Source organism: Scyliorhinus canicula, chromosome 8, assembly GCF_902713615.1.
Source record: "Scyliorhinus canicula chromosome 8, sScyCan1.1, whole genome shotgun sequence".
In the NCBI taxonomy this organism is placed as follows: Eukaryota; Metazoa; Chordata; class Chondrichthyes; order Carcharhiniformes; family Scyliorhinidae; genus Scyliorhinus; species Scyliorhinus canicula.
In genome coordinates, this window is record NC_052153.1 from 160,164,366 (window position 1) to 160,188,113 (window position 23,748).

Here is a 23,748-nt window from a genome sequence, read left to right on the forward strand (position 1 = left end):
TTTTGATACTACTTCCTTAGCTTGAGATGGTTTTCTCTGTCAAGGTTGCCTACCTTCTATGCAAACTCAGCATAATTTCAGGTTCATAGCAAAGGATGTGCCACGCACTCACTGCTTTCAGAATAATAAAGCAGTTCTTTTACTTCAGCAAGTCTTTTACTTCTAAGGTAGAAATGCTTTTGCTCAGTTATCTCAGCATCATTCAGGAACCAATCACTGACCGCTGTCAGGCAGAACACCATCCTTGGCCAACCCATCAATATCCGACTCCCTCCAAACCTGGTTCCTATGATCCACAAGGTGCATTGGAATCATCTTTTCTCCAAAACAAAACCTGGAGTCACAGTGTCCCGAGAAGCAGTCTGCTTCAGTCGTGAATCTTTCTGCTTATAAGCACATTCCACTTATGGGTCCATGGACCAAAATAATAAAATAACATAAAGAAATGGAAACAAAGGAAATAAACAGGAAGGAATCTTAGTGGCTACAGTGGGATATAGATGGGCTAATTGAGTGGGCAAAGATCTGCCAAATGGGAAATTATCTGTTTTGGCAGCAAATATAAACAAAGAAGCTTGTTATCTAAATTGGGAGAGATTGTAGAGCTTTGAGATGCAGAGCGATCTGTGTGCCCTGGTGCATGAATCACAAAATGCTAGTATACAGGTACAGCAAGAATTAGGAAAGCTAATAGAATGTTATTGTTTATCGCAAGGGGAATTGAAGAACAAAGTAGGGAAGTTATGCTTCAGTTATACAGGGCATTGGTGAGACCAAATCTGGAGTCCTGTGTAAAGTATTGATCATCTTGTTTATGGAAGGATGTTAGTGCATTGGAAGCAGTTCCGCAGACTAATAGCAGTACTAGATTAATATCTGGAATGAAGCAAGGTTGGAAAGGCTTGTATTCGCTGGAATTTAGAAGAGTAAGAGGTAACTTGGTTGAAACATGTAAGATCTTAAGGTAGATGAGGTGGATCTGAAGAGGATGTTTCCTCTTGTGGGGAAATCTAGAACTAGGGGTCATTGTTTAAAAATATGCAGTCGTTCATTTAAGGGATGAAAATTTTATCTTTCAGAGGGCTGAGTGTCTTTGGAGCTCTTCAATAGGCGGTTGAAGAAGAGGCTCTGAATATTTTTAAGGCAGCTGTAGATAGATTCAAGATGAGCAAGGCGGTGAAAGGTTATAGGAGGTAAGTGGGAATGTGGAGTTGAGGTTGCAGTCAGATTAACCATGATCTTATTAAAGGGCGGAGCAGGCAGCAGGGGCCAAGTGGCCTTCTCCTGTTCCGAATTTATATGTTATAGAGTTTTGCAGCACATTGGGATTTTCACAATAACTTCACTGCAGTGTTAATGTAAGCCTTTGTTTAATTGTATTATGATTTTCTAAATGTCCTGCTGCTATCTCCTTAATAATGTATTATAACAATTCATTTTACCAATGGCAGATGTTTGAGTAACTGGCCTATAGTTTCCTGTTTTGTCTTGTTCCTTTCTTGAATATTGGTGTTTACATTTGAGGCTTTCCAATCTGTTGGGACCTTTCCAGAACCGAGGGAATTTTGGAAGATTCCAGCCTGTGAATAATATTACATGCACTCAGCAGTGTGACCTCCTACCGCCAGGTGGCGACATACATTAGTCATGCGACATCTGGCTATCAGCGGTAGGTTGCAAGGCATACACTAGGACAGTAACATAAGGGTAGTTTCAGGAGAGTCTAGGTGACTCAAAGTCAGTAACTTGGTCTGTATAGCATTCTGATATTTTACCAAGTGTACATCAATATATTATCATTCTAGTTAAGTCACCAGCAGTTCTGTAGATTCATTGCAAATACAAAATCACCAACCCCAACACAGCCAATGCATCCACTATCCCTGTGTAAGATTAAGGGTAAAACTCTTCTAATTTAAAAAAACAAATCTAAAGTCTGAATTTTTTATGTATAATACTAGGGTCCTCTGCTTTTCTTTGATCTACAGGGAATGAATAACTAGTATTTCTGAATCAAATAGAATTTATTCAGCAAGATTTTACATACACATAACAAGAAGCAGTGAAGACAACATTGACGTCTCTCGCCTCTCAAAATCCCAGGAACTCTTGGTGCTGTCAGCACAGACAATGCCTTTCTCCTTTGTCTTTGAAGTATGGTATCTATGTGCCAACGAGGATTGCAATTTCTTCGCTCTTATCCCTCAGTCTCTCAGTATTCAGCACTTCCTTTTTGGAGATAGTCCAAATTCACCCCTGCTGTTGGCAATAGGCTGCAGATCATCTTGTGTCCCTCTACCTTTGCAACCCCTGTTTTATGGTTTGTAAACTGAGACACAACTCTCTTTCTTCTTCAGACTCTAGAAGTTTATATTCCATCCCAAACAATTTCACATTTGCACATTTCCTCCCAGATACAGAGAAGCCATAAAGAAAGTCCCATTCTCTTGTAAACATATTTTAACCCAAGCCCCAGACTAAAACTATTAAAATCAACAGTTAAGACCACTTCCTATCATAATATCAGAAATAGATATTTCCCCTCCAACATAGATCAATTAAAACAATGCATGGTTTGTGTAAACTCTGTCATCTAAGTTCAGTGATTTTGAAAAAATAATTGTATTATGGCCATTAGGACAGCATTCAGCTGCTTCAGCTCTAGGTGCAGGCATAAGGCCTTAAAACAATTTTGTTTCTTCACAAAAAACTACTTTCCTGTTCCCCAACTATCTTGACTGTTAACTGTCTTAACATAAACTTAAACTGATGTTTTTTTAGAAAGTAGTTAACGGATAAATTCCAAATAGGTTATAGATTCAAAAAATTAATTGCCGAAATCTTAACACCTGCAGCCACTTATTTCAAGACCTTAATGCAGGCCATCGGGTCCAAATGATTTTAAGCCTTTAGTCCCATAAATGCACCTAGTACTTTTTCTCTAATAATTGATTGTTTTAAGTTGCTCCTTTCCTTTTTCCCTTTGATTTTCTACTATTCTTTGGTAGCTCTTGTGTCTTTTACCATGAAGGCAGATGGGGAACACTGTTCAAAGCATTTGCCACTTCCTGGTTTCTCATTATTAATTCCCCAATCTCACCCTCTAAGGAACCAGGATTTACTTTAGTTACTATTTTTCTAATGCACTTTTTCTGACTGTCTTTTTATATTTCTTGCTAGTTTACATTCATATTCATATTTCTTGCTAGTTCACATTCATATTCAAATTTATACCTCGTTATTGTTTTTTAGTCATTCTTTCCAAAATGTTTCCAGTCTTCTGGCCTACCACTAATATTTACAGAATTGCACACGCAGCCTTCTGTGTGCCAACACAAGACTGTGAAATATATATCAGACAAAAGAGCTTCCACTTACTAACGTGGAAGACAGTGTGCACCTTAACTTCTGCAGTTCCTCATCTCTGGATGGACCAGCCTGTACCCAGATGATGTATACCCAAAGCACAAGATGGCCCCCTAGCATAGCTACAGAGGTACAACAGAACAGTAAGAAATTCCTTCAGTGTTTCAGCATTAAGACAGCAGTAAAACAGAAAGTGATAACCATAAAGGATGCATGCAGACTAGAAACAGTATCAGTATTTGCTCAGAGATTAGTACTGGGATACTTAAAACATTTAATTAATTGTGATTTGAATTCAGCAAGTCAGTGTAAACAAATTTTCAAACTGGAGGACCAATGGAATCTGAAGGGACAGATCGAGAGGAGTGACAAAATAGCCAAAATAATAATGGCAGATTAAATTTAAGATAGGCAAGGAAGAAATAAATTAGTCGTGTAGATAGTCATTAATTGGTACAAATGTACTTTAGGTTGGAGTTGAAAATAGATTCAACATGCAACAGCATGATCACTACATTGCAACAATCAACAAAGCAAGTAGAACGCTATGCTTCAGCAAAATCAATTGTGTTTGAGAAACTGTTCTGTTCAGACCACATCTTAAATAAGTACTGTGATTAGTTCTGATTGCCGAGTTACAAAGGTGACATTCAGGTCCCAGAGGCAGTTCGGGAAAAGCATGTCAAAAGATCATGGTATGAGGAAGCAAACAATGGATATACTTGATCTTTTAAGCCTTTAAAAGAAACAACTATGAAGTGAAGTTATGGAGGTATACAAATTAACAGTGTAGGAAAGGTATTTAACTTCAAAGTAAACTGTCAGTAGGACAAGTACTGTAATTTAAAACTAGTAAAAGCAGACAGTACTTTTGCATAAGAAGAACAATCAACATATAGAATGGACTGCCAGTTAGCGAGGATGGTTGAGGAAAAAAGTTTGCAATCATGGTTGGACACCATGATGGAGGAATATAGAAAGCCTTTTTGGGATGTATGAGCTTGGATGGATCAAAAATATCATCCTAATCTAATTTATGATCGGAAAATAGGAGAAGCTGTTGGTCATTAAGCCCCTTGAGCCTGTACTTCCAGTTAGTTAGATTAAAATGATAATATATTTTATTCCAAATGTAAATAATAACATCAACATCAAATTTTTTTCTTTTTAATCCCCTCCCTCCCCATCACCTCCCCCCACGGCAAACAGCTCCTCAAAGATCAGCATGACTGGCCTCCACCATACCTCAAAGGCCTGTTCCAATTAGATGATAGCTGATGTGTATCTTAAATTCTTCTACCTGTTAAATAGTATTACAGCATTGAAGTGCATGAAAGCAAATTAACATTCTGGCCCTTGTGGCCAGCAGGTCGAGGAGATTTTCTTTATTACTTTAAATCCATGATTCAATATATAGCTGTACTTGTATTTGATAGTGACCTTTCTGGAAGGAAAATAAATGAGGTGTAGAAAATTGGAATATCTGCATTTAATAAAACAGTTTGTCAAAACTGGTTAAGTGGTTAATATTTCACAGTTCAAAGTCTTAAGACAATTTTGAGCTGTTCTTTGTAAACCATGGTTGGTAACAGTGAGAGGTTTACAAAATCTAGAAGGACTGCAGGAGGTAAACCAGAATCACCAAAGAAACTAATGTTGCATAAAGAGCATTCTGGCAAACACAAAAATAGCTTGGAGCTGTTATTTTAGGCAGCACTCTACAGAGATGCGCAAGTAATGGTAATCTAACTACCACTATATCTTATTTTGAAATATTCTATTTATTTTCCTTTAGCTGTGTATGATCGGATGCGTGCCGACCAGAAGAAATGTGGGAAGGCAGCTTGGACCATGGCAGTAGAGAGGATGGAAAAACTTCGGTACGCAGTTGCTAAGGAAACACTACAGCTGATGCGAGCGAAAGAGATCTGCCTGGAGCAGAGAAAACGGGCACTTAAAGATGAAGTAAGATTGTGGCATTGCAACATTGATCTACAAAAGAGTAAATGAAAATTGTGGATAAAATCTGAGGAGGGTAAATTGGATTTTCCTGGGATCTCGAGGCAGTGCCCTTCAATTGGCTGCCCTCCAATTTAGGCTGTCCTGGGACCTAACTCAGTGTGTTTTGAGTCACCTGGGCCAGTCAGGCAGGCTTAGTGAGGGGGGACATGGTGTTTCTGTGATGGCAGCTGTTGTCACAGCATGACTGATCAGGTTTTATCTGGCAACCTCTTCATGAAGATCCCCTCCTGCTGTTAGAATACCAGTGGGAAAAGAGAGCTGATCTTAATTGCCCACGTAAGGCCCTCTGGGCAGAAAAGACATCCTGCACCTTCTGCACTGCTGAGAGAACTTAACAGCGCCAGGAAGGCGACGGGTACTCCACACTAGATGTCTGCCCCGATTTACCCGGTTCCCAACTTGCTACTGACAGCCCCATTAAATACCCAAAATGTGTATCAGAAAATTTAGTGTAGTCCAGTGTTTACTTGCTGAGTTGTGCTAGTATGGTTGAGCACAACATAGACCAACATTATTTGCAACCCCCCCATTGAAGCTTTGCATATAATGAACTACTGTTCTTACCTGTTCACTTATTCTCTTTTAAATCAGATGCAGAGCCTTCAGAGTGGCACAGATGCCATAGCACGGCTGGACCAGATGGAGGCCGACTATTATGACATGCAGCTTCAGTTGTATGAGGTGCAGTTTGAGATCCTGAAATGCGAGGAGCTACTTTTAACAGCACAACTTGAAAGCATTAAGAGACTCATTGCAGGTCTGGTGGAAAGTTACTTCATCCTAGTTTTGTACAATATCAGAAAGTGATTCAAATAGGGTGGGAGTCATCTTGATGTATATCCTTTGGTTTTTTTCATGCTGGTATTTCTTTTTCCAATAATGACATTAACTTTGAGTCAGCATGATGGAACACACATTTTGAAAAGTGTAAGGACATCATTTGTTTTATCTAAGCTCCACATTACTAAATTCCTCACCAAACTTGCTTTGCTATGGAGAAAATAATTTTGCTTAGTGGAGAGAGCAAATAGGAAGGGCAGCTAAATATCACAGCCTTATTGCCCATCTCCTGAATACCAGCATTAGCGAAAGCTTGGGAGAAAATCTGCTTGCCTGTCAATGCCCATCCGCTAGAAATACCAGACTTGGCAAGATATGCATGAGAAGATACAAAGGGACATTGCAACGTTTTTCTACCTTGAAAATCAACAAGTGTTTGTGGGAGTGAATATAACAATGAGGTTGAAACATGTAAAATGTTGCATTAGTGAGTATAATTGATGACTTACAACAAATAATCTCAATTAAATAGTGAGGTTGGTCAATATACTTAGGCTAAACAATCTGAGAAAATCATTACACTTGTATCTTCTATTTATATTTTTATACTTTAAAATAAATTACACAACTGTACAAGCATTGTGTATTTTATGTATACCAGAGGTGTCATTTTAAGACAGATCTATTTATAAATTAGATTATACGTGAAGAGAAGATAAAGTGAATCGGAAAATTGAGTAAAAATAAGGGCCCTCGAAATGGTTTTCAAATAGTCATTTGGTACTACAGAACTTGAGTGTTGCTGAACAAGGAGACATTTTTTATTGAAGCTTTCCATCCTGCACTCATCAGGACAATCCACAAGATTACCAACTGTAAAAGATTGGTTGGCAAGTGGTGAGGTTTTACCCTGGAGAGTGCACCAGTAGATGGTGACTGACAGTTAACTGCTAAGCTTGGTTTGAAATTTAAACCAGGCAGCTTAACTCTGATTGGTGCAGACATTTTCCTGAGGACTGAACCAGTGAATGGCTACCTATTTAAGTAACAGACGAAGCTAGCTATTTAATGCTGTTATTGTGCGGTAGCAACATGACTGGTATTCACCATGAACAGAATGCTGCCATTAAAGCACGTTCTGCCTATCGCACAAATGAGTGATATGGTATATAAATTTAAGTGTTGGTATGATGCTAAGTATATAGACAGTACATCCCAAAAACTGACAGACCATATCAAACAGCATACCCCTTTAATTGTTTGCAACAGGCAAAGTACTGACCATACCCAACCAGCCCGTGCTTGCAAAACTCAAAACATGGTTTCATATATAAAATGTGATCCACGATTGTTCAGTGTCCTCAGAATTACGCTAACAACCAGTTTTAAGAACACAGAACATAATGCGGAAGGGGGCCATTTGGCCCATCGAGTCTGCACCGACCCACTTAAGCCCTCAATTCCATCCTATCCCTGTAACCCAATAACCTCTCCTCACTTTTTTTGGGACAAGGGCAATTTAGCATGGCCAATCCACCTAACCTGCACGTCATTGGACTGTGGGAGGAAACCAGAGCTCCCGGAGGAAACCAACGCAGACACAAGGAGAACGTGCAGACTCCGCAGAGACAGTGTCACAGCGGGAATCGAACCTGGGTCCTGGCGCTGTGAAGCCACAGTGCTAGCCACGTGTGCTATCGTGCTGCCCGAAGTGTCAGTCAGGTTTGTAATGTGGCACAGTTGCGTGTACTGGAAACCACATATATTAATACATAGTTCTTAGAAACAGAAAGAACATGTACGTACATTGTGCCTGTTTCAACTAAACAACATAAGCAACAGGTATCAACGAGTGCATTTTCCATAGCAACACTCTACCAATCAGAGTCCACTTGCTAACCATTACATTGGTAAGTATGCAAATTGTCCTGATTACTCCAAGACAAAAAGCTTCAATAGAATATGTCACTTTTTTCAGCAGTGCTCAAGGAAATGGTTTTATAATTTTGCTATGAGAATCTGGTTTCAAGCCAACTTAAAATTTTATGAAGAATAGCCCTACTAGTATTTTTCATAATGCAACTTTGGCAGTTATACCTTAGGGGCCTTGAACTCACCAAGTTCCCTCCGTATGAATATATGCTTCTAGCAAATGTAAATCAGCCACGTTATCAACCTGACTGATGAGCTTAAATTGGTAGTTAGGGTAAAAATTGGTAGTTGGGGTATGTGGGCATCGATGCCTAGACCAGCATTTATTGCTTTTGCCTAGTTGCCTTTCAGAAGGTGGTGGTGGTGAGCTGCCTTCTTGAACTGCTGCAGTCCTTGAGGTGTAGGTACACCCACTGTGCTGATAGGAAGGGGTTCCAACGTTTTGACCCAGCGACAGTGAAGGAACGACAATATATTTCCTAGTCGGGGTGGTGAGTGAGTTGGAAGGGAACCTCCAGGTGGTGGGGTTCCCAGGCATCTGCTGCTCTAGTCCTTCTAGAATGTAGTGGTTGTGTATTTGGAAGGTGCTGACGAAGGAACATGGCGAGTTCCTGCAGTGCATCTTGTAGATCATAGAATTTACAGTACAGAAGGAGGCCATTTGGCCCATCGGGTCTGCACGGCCCTTGGAAAGGGCACCCTACTTAACCACAGCTTAAGCCCACACCTCCATCCTATGCTGAAGATACTGTATACTGCAAAGGCTATGGGTCCTGACACTATTCTGTCTGGCAATTGTACTGTAGACTTGTACTCCAGAACTTGCCGCACCTCTAACTAGCCAAGCTGTTCCAGCACAGCTACAACACTGGCACCTACCCGGTAATGTGGAAAATTTCCCAGGTGTGTCCTGTACACAAGGAACAGGACAAATCCAACCCAACCAATTACTGCCCTATCCGTCTACTCTCCATCATCAGTAAAACAATGAAAAGAGTCATCACCAGTGCTATCAAGCGACACCTACTCTATTATGTCGCCCCTTAACCTCCGTTGTTCCAGTGAGAACAAACTTAGTTTATTCAACCACTCCTCATAGCTAATGCCCTCCATACCAGGCAACATCCTGGTAAATCTCTTCTGCACCCTTTCTAAAGCCTCCACATCCTTCTGGTAGTGTGGCGACCAGAATTGAACACTATACTCCAAGTGTGGCCTAACTAAGGTTCTATACAGCTGCAACATGAGTTGCCAATTTTTATACTCAATGCCCCGGCCAATGAAGGCAAGCATGCCGTATGCCTTGTTGACTACCTTCTCCACCTGTGTTGCCCCTTTCAGTGACGTGTGGACCTGTACAGCTAGATCTCTCTGACTATCAATACTCTTGAGGGTTCTACCATTCACTGTTTATTCCCTGCCTGCATTAGACCTTCCAAAATGCATTACCTTAGCATTGTTCAGCAAATGCTATATAATCGTCGAATTGTATCAAATGTTAGATATTACTTTTTGCATTTGGAAAGCAAGAGCTGGTTTAATATGGTGAATATTAGCTTTGATCATCTCAATTACATTTCTACTCCTCCATTACTGGACTCCTCCTAAAACCTATGTCTCTATGGATGCCAGAGAAGTAATGTGGCAACACAACAGCATTGGAGGGACTGAGAGCATTCTTGAAAACACTGCTATGTGTCATCAGCATGCCTGATGAAACTGACACCATGCCTTTGGATAGCATTTCACCAGGGTGGCAGGTAGGATTAGGGTTTACTCCCTATCTGTGAAATGAAATGAAAATCACTTATTGTCACAAGTAGGCTTCAAATGAAGTTATTGTGAAAAGCTCCTAGTCGCCACATTCCGGCGCCTGTTCGGGGAGGCTGGTACGGGAATTGAACCATGCTGCTGGCCTGCCTTGGTCTGCTTTAGCCCTGTGCTAAACCAGGATAGATCCTTGGTGCTCTCCAGAGGTAATGGTGTGTAGGGCAGCAAGAAAATCCATTGCTAGAGTGCCCTGTCTACGATTGGATAGGGAAGAATGGAACTAAACAAGTACAGTCCAGTACTGTATGTGAACTTAATATGTGATCAATACAGTCCAGCTGAGCATTGAAGGAGGATGATTGGTCAACCATATCAAATGCTGCAAAGAGATCAAGAAAGGGAATGGTGCACTACGGTAAAGTCACGTACCAATATTATTTGTGAACTTGATATATTGTGGCAGGGGTGAAAACCTGATTGGGGAGATTCAAACATGAATTGCAGGAATGTTGGACGTTGATTTGGGAGGCGATGAGCTGTTTAAGGACTTTTGAGAGTAAAAGGAAGTTGGCAATACACTGGTAGTATGTAGTGAAAGAGGGATTGAGGTTAGCTTCTTGGAGAAGTTGGTTTAAAAAGGTAGGAGGAAAGTAGCTTATTGATTTCTTTTCAAAGTTCATGTTCTTATCCCAGGTTAAAAGAGTAAACCATTTGAATGACTTGACTATTGGCATTCATTGACAGAAAAAAGAGAAGAAGTTGTTTACTATGACACTTATGAAAGCATGGAAGCCATGCATGCAACAGAAGATATGGCAGCGTCAATGATTCCACAGAAAATGGAACTGCTGAAACTTCAGCAGAAAGTTCGGCAACTAGAGGCTCGACGTAGTCGCATTTCAGCCAAGAAAGCCTACCTCAGAAACAAGAAGGTAAATGTACCAATTAGAGCAACATTAACTTCTTACACTGCAAAATGAATTTAATTATTTTAATACAGTCCAGATTTCATTTAGTATTTTTATTTATTAAAGATGGTTTTAAAAGGAAAAAATATACTGGAACCATGAAATTGCACTCCATAGTGCTGCTGGTACTTGAAACTTCAGAAATACAGCACGTACACATCCGACCATTTCCAGTATAGCCCAAACAGTGTGCCTTGTCTGTAAGGATGCAAGTGTCAGCGAGTCCTGAGTATACCGGAAGTATGCCAAGTGGGTGGACCTTGACATTGAACCACCTTTAACAATGACGTGGCAGACAATCTGCCATTTCGGGCAGTGCAGGTTCAGTTTACACCCTCTCCATCATACCCAGCTGAATATGTGTTCTGTTGAATGCGGGACCCTCACTAGTGCTATTGAAGGGTTAACTATCAGATTTCCAGGTGAGGTACTGTTGACTTTATGAGCACACAAATTAGGAGCAGTAGTAGCCATTCAGTCCCTAGAGCCTGCTCCACAATTGGTTACGATCAGAACTGAACTAGTTATGGCAGCCGAATGGCCTCCTTCTGCACTGTAAATTCTATGATAATGTATGATTAATCTAGGACAAAGGTTCGGCACAACATCGTGGGCCCAAGGGCCTGTTCTGTGCTGTATTTTTCTATGTTCTATGTTCAACCCTTTTTTTCCCCATCTACCCTGACAATTCATTACTCCCTTGCAAATGAAGAATCTATCTAACTCAGCGCAGGACACCAAACTCCCTCTGTACCTGAGTCTTGCAATCTTTCTCCATTTAAATAATATACTGCTTTTCTATTGCCAAACTGGACTAATTAACATTTTTCCTTATCATACTCTGCCAAATTTTGCCCACTCGCTTAACCTATGTATATCCCTCTGGAGACACCTTATGAGCTCTTCTCAATTCACTCCTACCAAGCTTTGTCATCAGCAAATTTAGCAACCATACATTCCATCTCTTTGTTCAAGTCATTGATATATAAATTATGTTATAGACCCTAGTACTGATCCCTGTAGCACTTCATAATTACAGCTTGCCAATCCAGAATAATAATAATAATCTTTGTCACAAGTAGGCTTACATTAACACTGCAAATGAAGTTACTGTGAAAAGCCCCTAGTTGCCACATTCCGGCGCCTGTTCGGGTACACAGCGGGAGAATTCAGTGTATCCAATTCACCTAACTGCACGTCTTTCGGACTTGTGGGAGGAAACCGGAGCACCCGGAGGAAACCCACACAGACACGGAGAACGTGCAGACTCCGCACAGTGACTCAAGTGGGAATTGAACCTGGGACCCTGGTGCTGTGAAGCAACCGTGCTAACCACCGTGCTACCGTGCCACCCATAAATTCAAATTTCACCAGCTGCTTGCTGGGATTTGAATCCAGGTCCCGCGGAGCATTGGTCTCGGTCTATGTATCTCTAATCCAGCGACAATACCACTATGCCGCCACCTCATTTAACCGTATTCTGTTTTCTGTTAGCTAACCAATCTTCTATCCATGCTAATATAGCTGATAAAGTATCCCCTCATTGAGCTCTTACTTTGTGTAGTAACCTTTGGTGTGGCACCTTATCAAATCCCTTTTGGAAATCCAAGTACACAAGATCTACAGGAACTCCAATAAAATAGTCACACAATTTTCCCTTCACAAAACCATGTTGACTGCTTGTGATAAGAATAAAGATATTCTAAGTGACCTGATACAAGTAGTTTCCTGCTTTCTGACTCCCTCCTTTTTTTGACTAGAGGAGTCTCATGAACTATTTTCAGATCTGATGGGACCAGCATCTAGAGACTTTTTTAAAAAAAATTACAGCCACCTATGAGCTCAGCAGACACCTAATTTGGTGGTTGAGGCTGAAATGCACAACTCAGCTAAAGAGTACCTGTATCTGAAGTGCCACGGACCCCGGAAAATGGGATTAAAATGAGTGGCTAGTTTTTTCTTTCTCTTTTTTGGCCCGTGCAGACATGATGGGCTAAATGGCCTCTTTTGCTCCATGTTTTCTATGGTTCTGTGGTTTTTTTTAAGACTCTCAGACATAGGCCATCAGGTCCTGGGGCTACGTCAGCCTTTAGTTCCAATAGTATTCTCACAACCTTTCACTGGTGATTATAAATTGCACCCTCCCCTTTCTGTTCTTGATTTACAAGTGTTCTGGGATGTTATTTGTGTCTTGTGCAATGAATACAGATATAATATCTCAAGAAGTTGATACATAAAGAGAATGGGGATGGGGAACATATCAACCATTATCAAATAGCGGAGTAGACTCAATGGGCCGAATGAATCCGAATTTACAGTGCAGAAGGAGGCCATTCAGCCCATCGAGTCTGTACCGGCCCTTGGCAAGAGCACCCCATTTAAGGCCACACTTCCAACCTATCTCTGTAACTCCACCTTAACCTTTTTGGACACTAAGGGCAATTCAGCATGGCCAATCGACCTATTCTGCACAACTTCGGACTGTGGGAGGAAATCTGGGCACCCGGAGGAAGCCCACGCACACACACTGAGACCGTGCAGACTCCGCACAGACAGTGACCCAAGCCGGGAATCGAACCTGGGATCCTGGAGCTCTGAAGCAACTGTGCTAACCACTATGCTACCATGCTGCTCACACGCCTCATTCTGCCCTGTATCTTATGGTCTTGTGATCTTATGATCTAGTTAATGCTTCCATTATTTCCCATTATCTGTTCTTTTCCTTTATAAATACTTGTAGAAACTTTTGCTATCTGATTCTATATTTCTAGCTAGCTTTAACTCATACTCTAATTTCTCCCTGCTTATTTTTTTACAATTCTTTGCTGGTTTTAACATTCTTTATAATCTTTTGACTAACCACTAATCTTTACAGAATTGTATGTTCTGTCAATTTGATACTATTTTTAACATCCTTTGTTAGCCAGGGATAGTGCATTCTTCTCTTTGAGTCTTTCTTTTGCACTGGAATGTATCTTGGTGCACTTGAAGGCTTTGCTTTTCTAAAAATTGACATGTTCTCTATGAAAAAAACATGCTGGAACTTGGCAATTTTAGACTTGAACCATTGCTTTCATCTATGGGATTTGAGTTCAAATCTATCCATCCCAGACTAATGGGCTAAACTCCTCTCTCGGGTTTTAAGGGTCCCACACCTAACGAGCTCAGGCAGTCTCAAATTGGGTCTTGAGGCACCAATTGGTGCTAAATTTGTAACTTAATTCAGAGTTGGTTTCAATAGGAGCACTTTCTGGCAATTTATCAGAATATGGTCCATTGTGTCACTGGAACTAATGGATCTGAGCTGGGTTGATATGGAAAAGGTGATAATATCTATTCATGTCATGTGGGTATCACTGACAAACCCAGCATTTATTGCCCATCCTGAAATGCCCTCGCGAAGTTGGTGGCAAGCTGCTGAAGTCCATTTGGTGAAGGAACTCCCACAGTGCTATTATGTGGAAAACTCCATATTTTTAACCTAACAACGATGAAAGAATGCTAATAATATATTTCCAAGTCAGGATGGTTTGTGACTTAGAGGGTAATGTTCCCATGAGCTTGCTGTTCTTGTCCCTCTAGGTGATACAGGTTGAGTATTTGAATTCTGCATCTTTGAAACAGCATCCTCTTCTTCCAATACAAATCAAAATTTTTGGCACTGATTGCTCAGACTTTTAACTATTTTTATGTTGACTCTTCACCACTCAGGATTTATTACCAAACACCTCTGTAACCGCAAAGCTGCATAGGGGGCGACAAAAAAAATCTATATGTATAAAACACTGTTAATGTAATGAAATGTCCCAAGATGCATTACAGGAGTGCTATAAATCAAAATTATACCATATAAATTCATGAAGGCCCGCCTTCTCAACCTTGCTCCCCGCCTGAGATGTGGTGATCCTTGGGTCAAATCACCACCAGTCAGCTCTCCCCCCTCAAAGTGGATTGTAGCCTATGGTCATCTGGGACTATGGCAACTACCTTACCATGTAAAATGTTATTAGGGAAGGTGGTTAAAAATTTGGCTAAAGTGGTAGGTTTTAAGGAGCATTTTGAAGAAAGAGACGTAGAGAGTTGAAGGGACATCCAGAGCTTGGGGTTATGCAGCTGAAGGCATGGCCAACCAGAATGGAACAGCTAAAATCTAAGATGCAAGAGAGACCATAATTAGATAATATCTTAGAGTGTGGGGTTGGATGGGATTATGGAGAGGAGGAGTGAGACCATGGTAGGTTTAAAAAAAACAAGGGTAAGAGTTTTAGAATCAAAAGTTGTTTGACCACGAGCCACTGTAGGTGAATGAACGCAAGAGTTCTGGCAGTAGATGAGCTAAGACAGGGGGGAAGTTGGGCAATATCATGGACATGAAAATAGATGTTCTTAGTGATTGCGTGGATGTGCCGAGAAGCACATCCCGAGATCAAATTATACCAATGTTACAAATGGTCTAGTTTCACCTCACAGTTGCTAGGAAGAAGGATGGAGTTGGTAGCTAGCGAAAGAGTTTAGGGCAGGGACTGAGGACAGTGGGTTCAATTTTTCCAATACATCATTGGGTATTTGAATCTAGATTCGAGCAGCACCGGAGGAAGCAATTAGGCGTTTGTCCAGGTCTTTGAAATAGCTATCCAAATCTTTCCCCATAATCCTGCAGTATTTTCCGTTTCAAATTTAGATCCAATCTCCTTTTGAAACTTATTTTTGAATTAGCATTCAGCTCCCTTTCAGCAAAGCATGACAATTTTAATTTCTTGGCTTGCCTCCCACCTTCACCTCTCTGAACTTGAGTTCATCCAAAACACTACTGCCTTTATCTGAACTCCGAGCAAGTCACATTTACCCATCATCCCGTGTCTGCTAATGCGTACTGGCTTCTGGCCCAGTCATATTTCCGTTTTTAAATGTGCACCGTTGTTTAAATTCCTTGATGGTAGTGATGGGCAACCTCGTGAATGGGCTGCATGAGTGCCATCCTTCATCTCAGTGGGTCACAAGATTGAAATGGGGCTTGTACCAACTATAACCCCATGAATAAGTTTAAATACATTTAATACGTGCCAAATATTTCATAAGTTATAGAAAATGCTTAATAATTCTTATATTAATAGAACTGTCATCAAATGGTAAAAAGGAAATAAATATTTACATTTCTCTTCCTTGCATCAAAGCACAGCCTGCTGGATTGGACACATACGGCTAAATTAATTTATGTATTTTGAGATATCAAGTATGTAAAAAATACTATATGAATGCAAGTCATTCTTGTGGAAGAACGCAAATTATTGATCCTGCTACTTCAATTTGCTGTATTACAAGGATATTACAAAGATGCAAAATATCACACAAGATGTAGGAGTAGGAACAAAATGGCTTAATAGGTTGTCTTTTCAAATGGATACTGCCACATTGAATGCAAGTAGTATAATTATCAAGAGATAGATTTTAGGACAACTTATATAAAAGCTTGCTGAAATTTTGCTGCAGTTTATTGATTTGCCAGTCTCCAGTGAAGGAATGTTTTTTATGCTCCCCCAAAGTCTTTTCCAATTTTCTTTCAAAAGGCCAGCACAGAGGAGACAACTGTGGTGCTGACAGGTCCAGAAGACTTGTTTATCCCAATTTAATACAGATAATCACGCATAGGAGTTCCCATGCAGACAGGAACAATTACCACAGTTGGGGGACCAAATATGGCACAACTTCCCTCAGAGCTGGGCTTCAGGTGGCGGCATGCAGGAGGAGGTCGTGCACTAGGTAGCTCCCGTCAGGGCGCACTCTTTTTTTCCTGAGGGTTTTTGGTGGACTAATTCTTAAAAAAAAACATTTTATTGGCGGTATTTTCAAATATATACATAACAAAGAAGAAAAACAAAAAACAACCGTGGCAAGTGCAAACAGCCACAAGATCCTTACACCCCCTACACTACCCGCTGCCACCCTGGGACCTGACCCCTTTCTAACTGTTAACCCAGACCCCCCCCAGCCTATCAGAAAATGACAATACCTTGCTGACGACTCAATATTCCTTAAAGAAGTAGATGAACAGTTTCTACCTCGAAGAGAACCCCTCCTCTGTACCTCTGGTGGTGAACTTGATTTTCTCTAAGTGCAGGAACTATGCCAAATTGCTCACCATACCCCTGCACACGGCGACTCTGGGTCCCGCCCGCCCAACAAAATCCAGCTATCAGAGAGTTAAAGGCCAATACGTCTCCCTCTCTCCCCACTTACACTCCTTGACACCTCCGGACTCGGAGCTACTGTTACCCCCAAAATCTTTTGACATTAATCTGAAAATCCTGTCCAAACCATCCCAACTTTGGACATGCCCAAAACATATGGACATGATTCACCGGCCTCCCCACACACCGCCCACACTTATCCTTCACCCTTGGGAAGAACCAGCACATCCTGGACACCGCCATGTGGGCCCTGTGTAACCCTTTGAACTGGATGAGACTTAGTCTTGCACACAACGAGGACGCATTAATCCTCCGCAAAGTATCACTCCATACTCCAGCCCCTAGTGCCCCCTCCAGCTCCTCCTCCTCCTACATATACCTAACCCCCTCCATCGGGGCACGCACTCCTCAACAGCTCCGCATATATGCCTGAGACCCTGCCTTCTATTTTCTCCTCGGACAGGGGTTTGTCCTGCAGCACCAGGAGTGGCAGCACCGAGGGCAGCACGGTGGCCTAGTGGTTAGCACAGCTGCCGCACGGCGCTGAGGTCCCAGGTTCGATCCCGGCTCTGGGTCACTGTCCGTGTGGAGTTTGCACATTCTCCCCGTGTCGCGTGGGTTTCGCCCCCACAACCCAAAAATGTGCAGAGTATGTGGATTGGCCACACTAAATTGCCCTCTTAATTGGAAAAAATAATTGGGTAATCTAAATTTATAAAAATATTAAAAATAAAAAAAAATAGAAAAAAGGAGTGGCAGCACCGGAAATGAAGGCACCTCCTTACTCCTGAAGTCCTTAAGCTACAGATTCCTGAGCCCATTCCCCTTCAGCAACTGGTATGTCCCCTTCAGCTCCTTCAGGTGTGCAAACTTCCCTCCAACAAACAAATCCCTAAAGTATTCTATCCCCAATTTCCGCCATCCCCGGAACCTCGCATCCAACCCTGCTGGGACAAAGCATGATTGTTGCAAATCGGCACCCACAGGAGCATGCCTTCCATTCTAAAATGCTGCCGGCACTAGTTCGCAGGGACAGTATAAAAGTGTTCTTTGCCTTGGAATGTGACCCAGAGCTAGGCTGGGTATAGCATTCCAAATCCTATGCTGTTCTTGTACAGCACGACCTTTGCTTTGTTGAATTTGGCCTGGCACTTGGCCAGGTCAGCCCCAATGTCCTGGTCTTATGTTCTTTCCAGCTGCAGTTCTCGGACTGCCTGGCACAGTGCAGGATTCTCTCCCAGTCTTGGTACCGGTGCATTTTCGCAATAATCGGACTTCGCTGGTCCCTGGATTTAAGCTTTCGTCTGAGAGACCGGGATGCTCTGTCTGAATCTGGTGGGTTGGGGAAGCTCTTCCTTCCCAACAGGTTAGCCAGCAATTGGGCCACATGGTCTGTGGGGTCCCTACCATCGATCATCTTCAGTAGGCCCACAATTTGTAAGTTCTGTGGCCTCAATCGGTTCTCTTCGTTTTCGACTTTTCCTTTCAGGCTGTCTTGTATCGTGACCAGCCTCGCCACCTCTTTTTCTAGGGTGACGATCTGGTCACTCTGGTCCATTGTGGCCCTTTCCAGGTTAATTATCATCACCTCCTGGGGCTCCAGGCGCTTTTCGGCTTTGTTCCGGGCCAGTGCATGTGCGCCAGAGCTTCGGCTACCGCGCCCTTCACCACAGCCTAGATGTACAACTTGTTCTCGTTTCTGTGCTCCCTCAATGCTCTTGAGAGGAACATCATCCAGCTGCCCCCGGTGAGGAGGGCTTCTTGTGTGGCTGATCGGGCCATCTCGCTTCGGCGAAGTTCGGGTTTTGCCGCCTCGTGCCCCAGTCGGCTCGTCCGTCCGTTGCTGGTCCAGGTTCTTCCCACTCCTGGTTTCTGCTCGACCCCTGGATTGGCTTTTGTTCGGTATTCTTTTTTCCCCTTGTTCTGCTAATGTCATGGGGATGATTTGTTCGGCTTGCAAGTATTTTTCAGGTGAAAAATTACCCCTTTTTCAGGTTTGCGGGAGGAGAGCCACCTGATGTGTGACTTCTCAGCACATCCCCGTCACCGGACGTCCTACTTGTGACACTAATAAAGATGATGATGATGATGATTATTATTGGACATGTCGACATTTTGAAGTTTCCGGTGGTGGGGAATGAGAGGCGTGAAGAATTGAAGTCCATATTGGGCCCTGAGGGGATTTTGATAAATATTGGGTGGATGCAAACAGGTAAAGCTCCTGGGCCTGATGGGTTTCCTGTGGAATTCTACAATAGAACAAAGAACAAAGAAAATTACAGCACAGGAACAGGCCCTTCGGCCCTCCTTGCCTGTGCCGATCCAGATCCTTTATTTAAACCTGTTGCCTGTTTTCCAAGAATCTACTTCTCTCTGTTCCCCGCCCATTCATATATCTGTCCAGATGCATCTTAAATGATGCTATTGTGCCCGCCTCTACCACCTCCGCTGGAAAAGCGTTCCAGGCACCCACCACCCTCTGCGTAAAAAAACTTCCCACGCACATCTCCCTTAAACTTTCCCCCTCTCACCTTGAAATCGTGACCCCTTGTAATTGACACCCCCACTCTTGGAAAAAGCTTGTTGCTATCCACCCTGTCCATACCTGTCATAATTTTGTAGAATAAATTTGCTGATCAGTTTGTCCCGTTGCTGGTAGATATGTTTAATGATTTGGGACCCTTGCCTGCTACACTCTCGCATGCCTCTAGGATCAGGACCCCACAGAGTGGATCATACCGGCCTATTTCACTGTGAAATGTGAAAGCCAAGATACTGGCTGTGGTGTTCGCGGTAAGGCGAGAGATTAAAAGTTGTAAATGTGTTATTTTAAAAGTTGATACTCTTGATTTTTTTTTTTTTTATAATTTTTATTGAGAAATTTAGATTTTATACAACATTGACGCACCTTAGTAAAATACCGAAAATAACAATAATATTAACAATCATATACATTCGCCCCATCCCCATGAACAACCCAGCATTTTAACAACAACGCAAATTAACACACTATAAAGTTACAGAATAAAACACTACAATAATGCACCCCCCCCCCCCCCCCCCCCCCGGGTTGCTGCTGCTATTGACCCAGTTACCTATCTCTGAGCCAGGAAGTCCAGAAAAGGCTGCCATCGTTTATAGAACCCTTGTATTGATCCTCTCAGGGCAAATTTGACCTTTTCCAATTTTATAAATCCCGCCATGTCACTGATCCAGGTCTCCACGCTTGGGGGGCCTTGCGTCCTTCCATTGTAACAGAATCCTTCGACGGGCTACTAGGGACGCAAAGGCCAGGACACCGGCCTCTTTCGCCTCCTGCACTCCCGGCTCTACCGCAACTCCAAAAATCGCGAGTCCCCACCCTGGTTTGACCCTGGATCCAACCACCCTCGACACCGTCCCCGCCACCCCCTTCCAGAATTCTTCCAGTGCTGGGCATGCCCAGAACATATGGGCGTGGTTCGCAGGACTCTCCGAACATCTGGTGCACCTGTCCTCACCCCCGAAGAACCTACTCATGTGGGCCCGGTGCAGCACCTTAAATTGGATGAGACTAAGCCTCGCACATGAGGAGGAAGAGTTGACTCTCTCCAAGGCCTCCGCCCAAGTCCCGTCCTCTTATCTGCTCCCCGAGTTCCTCCTCCCATTTAGCCTTCAGCTCCTCCACTGACGACTCCTCCACCTCCTGCATTACCTTATAGATGTCAGACACCTTCCCCTCTCCTACCCACACCCCGGAAAGCACTCTGTCCATCGTCCCCTGTGAGGGCAGCAAAGGGAATCCCTCTACCTGTCGCCTAGCAAACGCCTTTACCTGCAGGTATCTGAACATGTTCCCCTGGGGAAGGCCAAATTTATCTTCCAGTTCCCCCAGGCCCGCAAACCTCCCGCCAATAAACAGGTCCCTCAATTTGCTGATGCCCGCCCTTTGCCACCCCCTGAATCCCCCATCCGTGTTCCCCGGGATGAACCGATGGTTGCCACCCAGTGGAGCCTCCATCGAGCCCCCTGTTTCCCCCCGATGCCGTCTCCACTGTCCCCAGATTCTTAGGGTCGCCGCCACCACCGGGCTCGTGGTAAACCTCTTAGGGGAGAGCGGCAACGGTGCCGTTACCATGGCACCCAGGCTCGTACCTCTACATGACGCCATCTCCATTCTTTTCCACGCCGCCCCTCCCCCCTCCATCACCCATTTACGCACCATTGACACATTGGCTGCCCAATAGTACCCCAGAAGGTCGGGCAGTGCCAGCCCGCCTCTATCCCTTCTTCGCTTCAGGAACACCCTCCACACTCTCGGAGTCCCATGTGCCCACACAAAGCTCAGAATACTGCCGGTCACTCTCCTAAAGAAGGCCCTGGGGATAAATATGGGCAGGCACTGAAAAAAGAACAAGAACCTCGGAAGCACTGTCATTTTGATGGACTGCACCCTCCCCGCCAACAACAATGGCAGCATGTCCCACCTCCTGAACTCCTCCTCCATCTGATCTACCAGTCTGGTAAAGTTATGCTTGTGGAGAGTCCCCCAGTCCCTGGCCACTTGCACCCCCAGGTACCTAAAGCTCTCCCCTGCCCGCCTAAGCGGGAGCCTACCAATTCCTTCCTCCTGGTCTCCAGGGTGCACCACAAACACCTCGCTCTTGCCTAAGTTTAATTTATAACCTGAGAAGGTCCCAAACTCGGCTAGTAACTCCATCACTCCCGGCATCCCTCCCACCGGGTCCGCCACATACAGTAACAGGTCGTCGGCATACAACGACACCCTATGTTCCTCTCCACCTCGCACCAAGCCTCTCCACCTCTCTGAATCTCTCAATGCCATCGCCAGCGGCTCGATTGCCAGTGCAAACAACAAGGGGGACGGGGCAACCCTGCCTGGTCCCTCGGTAAAGCCGGAAGTACTCCGACCTCCTCCTATTCGTGGCCACGCACGCCATCGGGGCCTCATATAGCAGCCTTACCCATCTAATGAACCCTTCACCAAATCCAAACCTCCCCAACACCTCCCATAGGTACCCCCACTCCACTCTATCGAAGGCCTTCTCCGCATCCAGCGCCACCACTATCTCTGCCTCCCCCTCAATCGCCGGCATCATAATGACATTCAGCAATCTCCGCACATTCGTGTTCAGCTGCCTTCCCTTCACAAAACCTGTCTGGTCCTCATGCACAACCCCTGGCACACAGTCGTCTATCCTGGTGGCCAGGATTTTTGCCAGCACCTTAGCATCCACGTTGAGGAGAGATATGGGCCTGTATGAACCACACTGCTGGGGGTCCTTGTCCTTCTTTAAAATTAACGAGATCAGCGCCCGTGACATCGTCGGGGGCAAAGTCCCCCCTTCCCACGCTTCGTTGAGTGTCCGCACCAGCAAGGGGCCCACTAGGTCCACAAACGTTTTATAAAATTCCACCGGGAACCCATCCGGCCCCGGTGCCTTCCCTGACTGCATCTGCCCGATCCCCTTAACTAGCTCCATCAGCTCAATCGGCGCACCCAGCCCCTCCACCTTCTCCTCCTGCACCTTCGGGAAAGAAAGCCCGTCAAGGAACTTCTCCATTCCCCTCCTCTCCACCGTTGGCTCCGACAGGTACAGTTTCCCGTAAAAGTCCTTGAAGACCTCATTCACCTCTACCCCCTTCCGCACCACATTCCCACTCTTGTCTCACTCCAGCAATCTCCTTAGCCGCATCCCGCTTACGGAGCTGATGAGCCAGCATCCTACTCGCCTTTTCACCATGTTCGTACACTGCCCCTTGTGCCTTCCTCCACTGTGCCTCCGCCTTTCTAGTGGTCAGCAAATCAAATTTAGCCTGCAGGCTGCGCCTCTCCCCCAACAGTCCCTCCTCTGGTGCCTCTGCATACCTCCTGTCCACCTCCAGCATCTTTCCCACCAGTCTATCCCTCTCACTCCTCTCGCTCCTCTCTCTGTGTGCCCGGATGGATATCAGCTCCCCACGAATTACTGCCTTCAGGGCTTCCCAGACCATCCCCACCTGAACCTCCCCCGTATCATTCACCTCAAGGTACCCCTCAATACTTGCCCGGACCCTCCTACACACCTCCTCCTTCGCCAACAACCCCACATCCAACCGCCACAACGGACGTTGGTCTCGCACCTCCCCCATCTCCAACTCTATCCAATGCGGAGCGTGGTCGGAGATTGCAATGGCCGAATACTCGGCCTCCTCCACTCTCGGAATCAGTCCCCTACTCACCACGAAGAAATCTATCCGAGAGTAGACCCTATGTACGTGGGAGAAGAAAGAGTACTCGCGTGCCCTCGGCCTCACAAACCTCCATGGATCCACTCCACCCATCTGATCCATAAACCCTCTCAGTACCTTGGCCGCCGCCGGCCTCCTACCCATCCTAGAGCTGGACCGATCCAGTGAAGGATCCAACACCGTATTAAAGTCCCCCCCTATGATCAGACCTCCCGCCTCCAGATCCGGGATCCGTCCCAACATACGCCTCATAAAGCCCGCATCGTCCCAATTTGGGGCGCATACACTAGCCAGTACCACCGTCTCTCCTTGTAGCCTGCCCCTAACCATCACATACCTACCCCCCTTATCCGCCACCACCTCCGAAGCCTCAAACAACACATTTTTCCCCACCAGAATCGCCACTCTCCGGTTCCTCACATCCAACCCCGAGTGGAAAACCTGCCCCACCCATCCCTTCCTCAGGCGGACCTGGTCCACCACCCTCAGGT

The 23,748-nt window shown here is 44.3% G+C and overlaps 1 protein-coding gene across 1 annotated transcript in view; it reads left to right on the forward strand.

The window, feature by feature from the left end:
- Positions 1 to 23,748, forward strand: part of jmy (junction mediating and regulatory protein, p53 cofactor) — a 178,882-nt gene that overhangs the window by 104,019 nt on the left and 51,115 nt on the right. Inside the window, exons 4-6 of the mRNA XM_038805564.1 lie at positions 5,162 to 5,331; positions 5,980 to 6,145; positions 10,615 to 10,802. Coding sequence (XP_038661492.1) covers positions 5,162 to 5,331; positions 5,980 to 6,145; positions 10,615 to 10,802 — 524 coding nt within the window. The remainder of the gene's footprint in view (positions 1 to 5,161; positions 5,332 to 5,979; positions 6,146 to 10,614; positions 10,803 to 23,748) is intronic.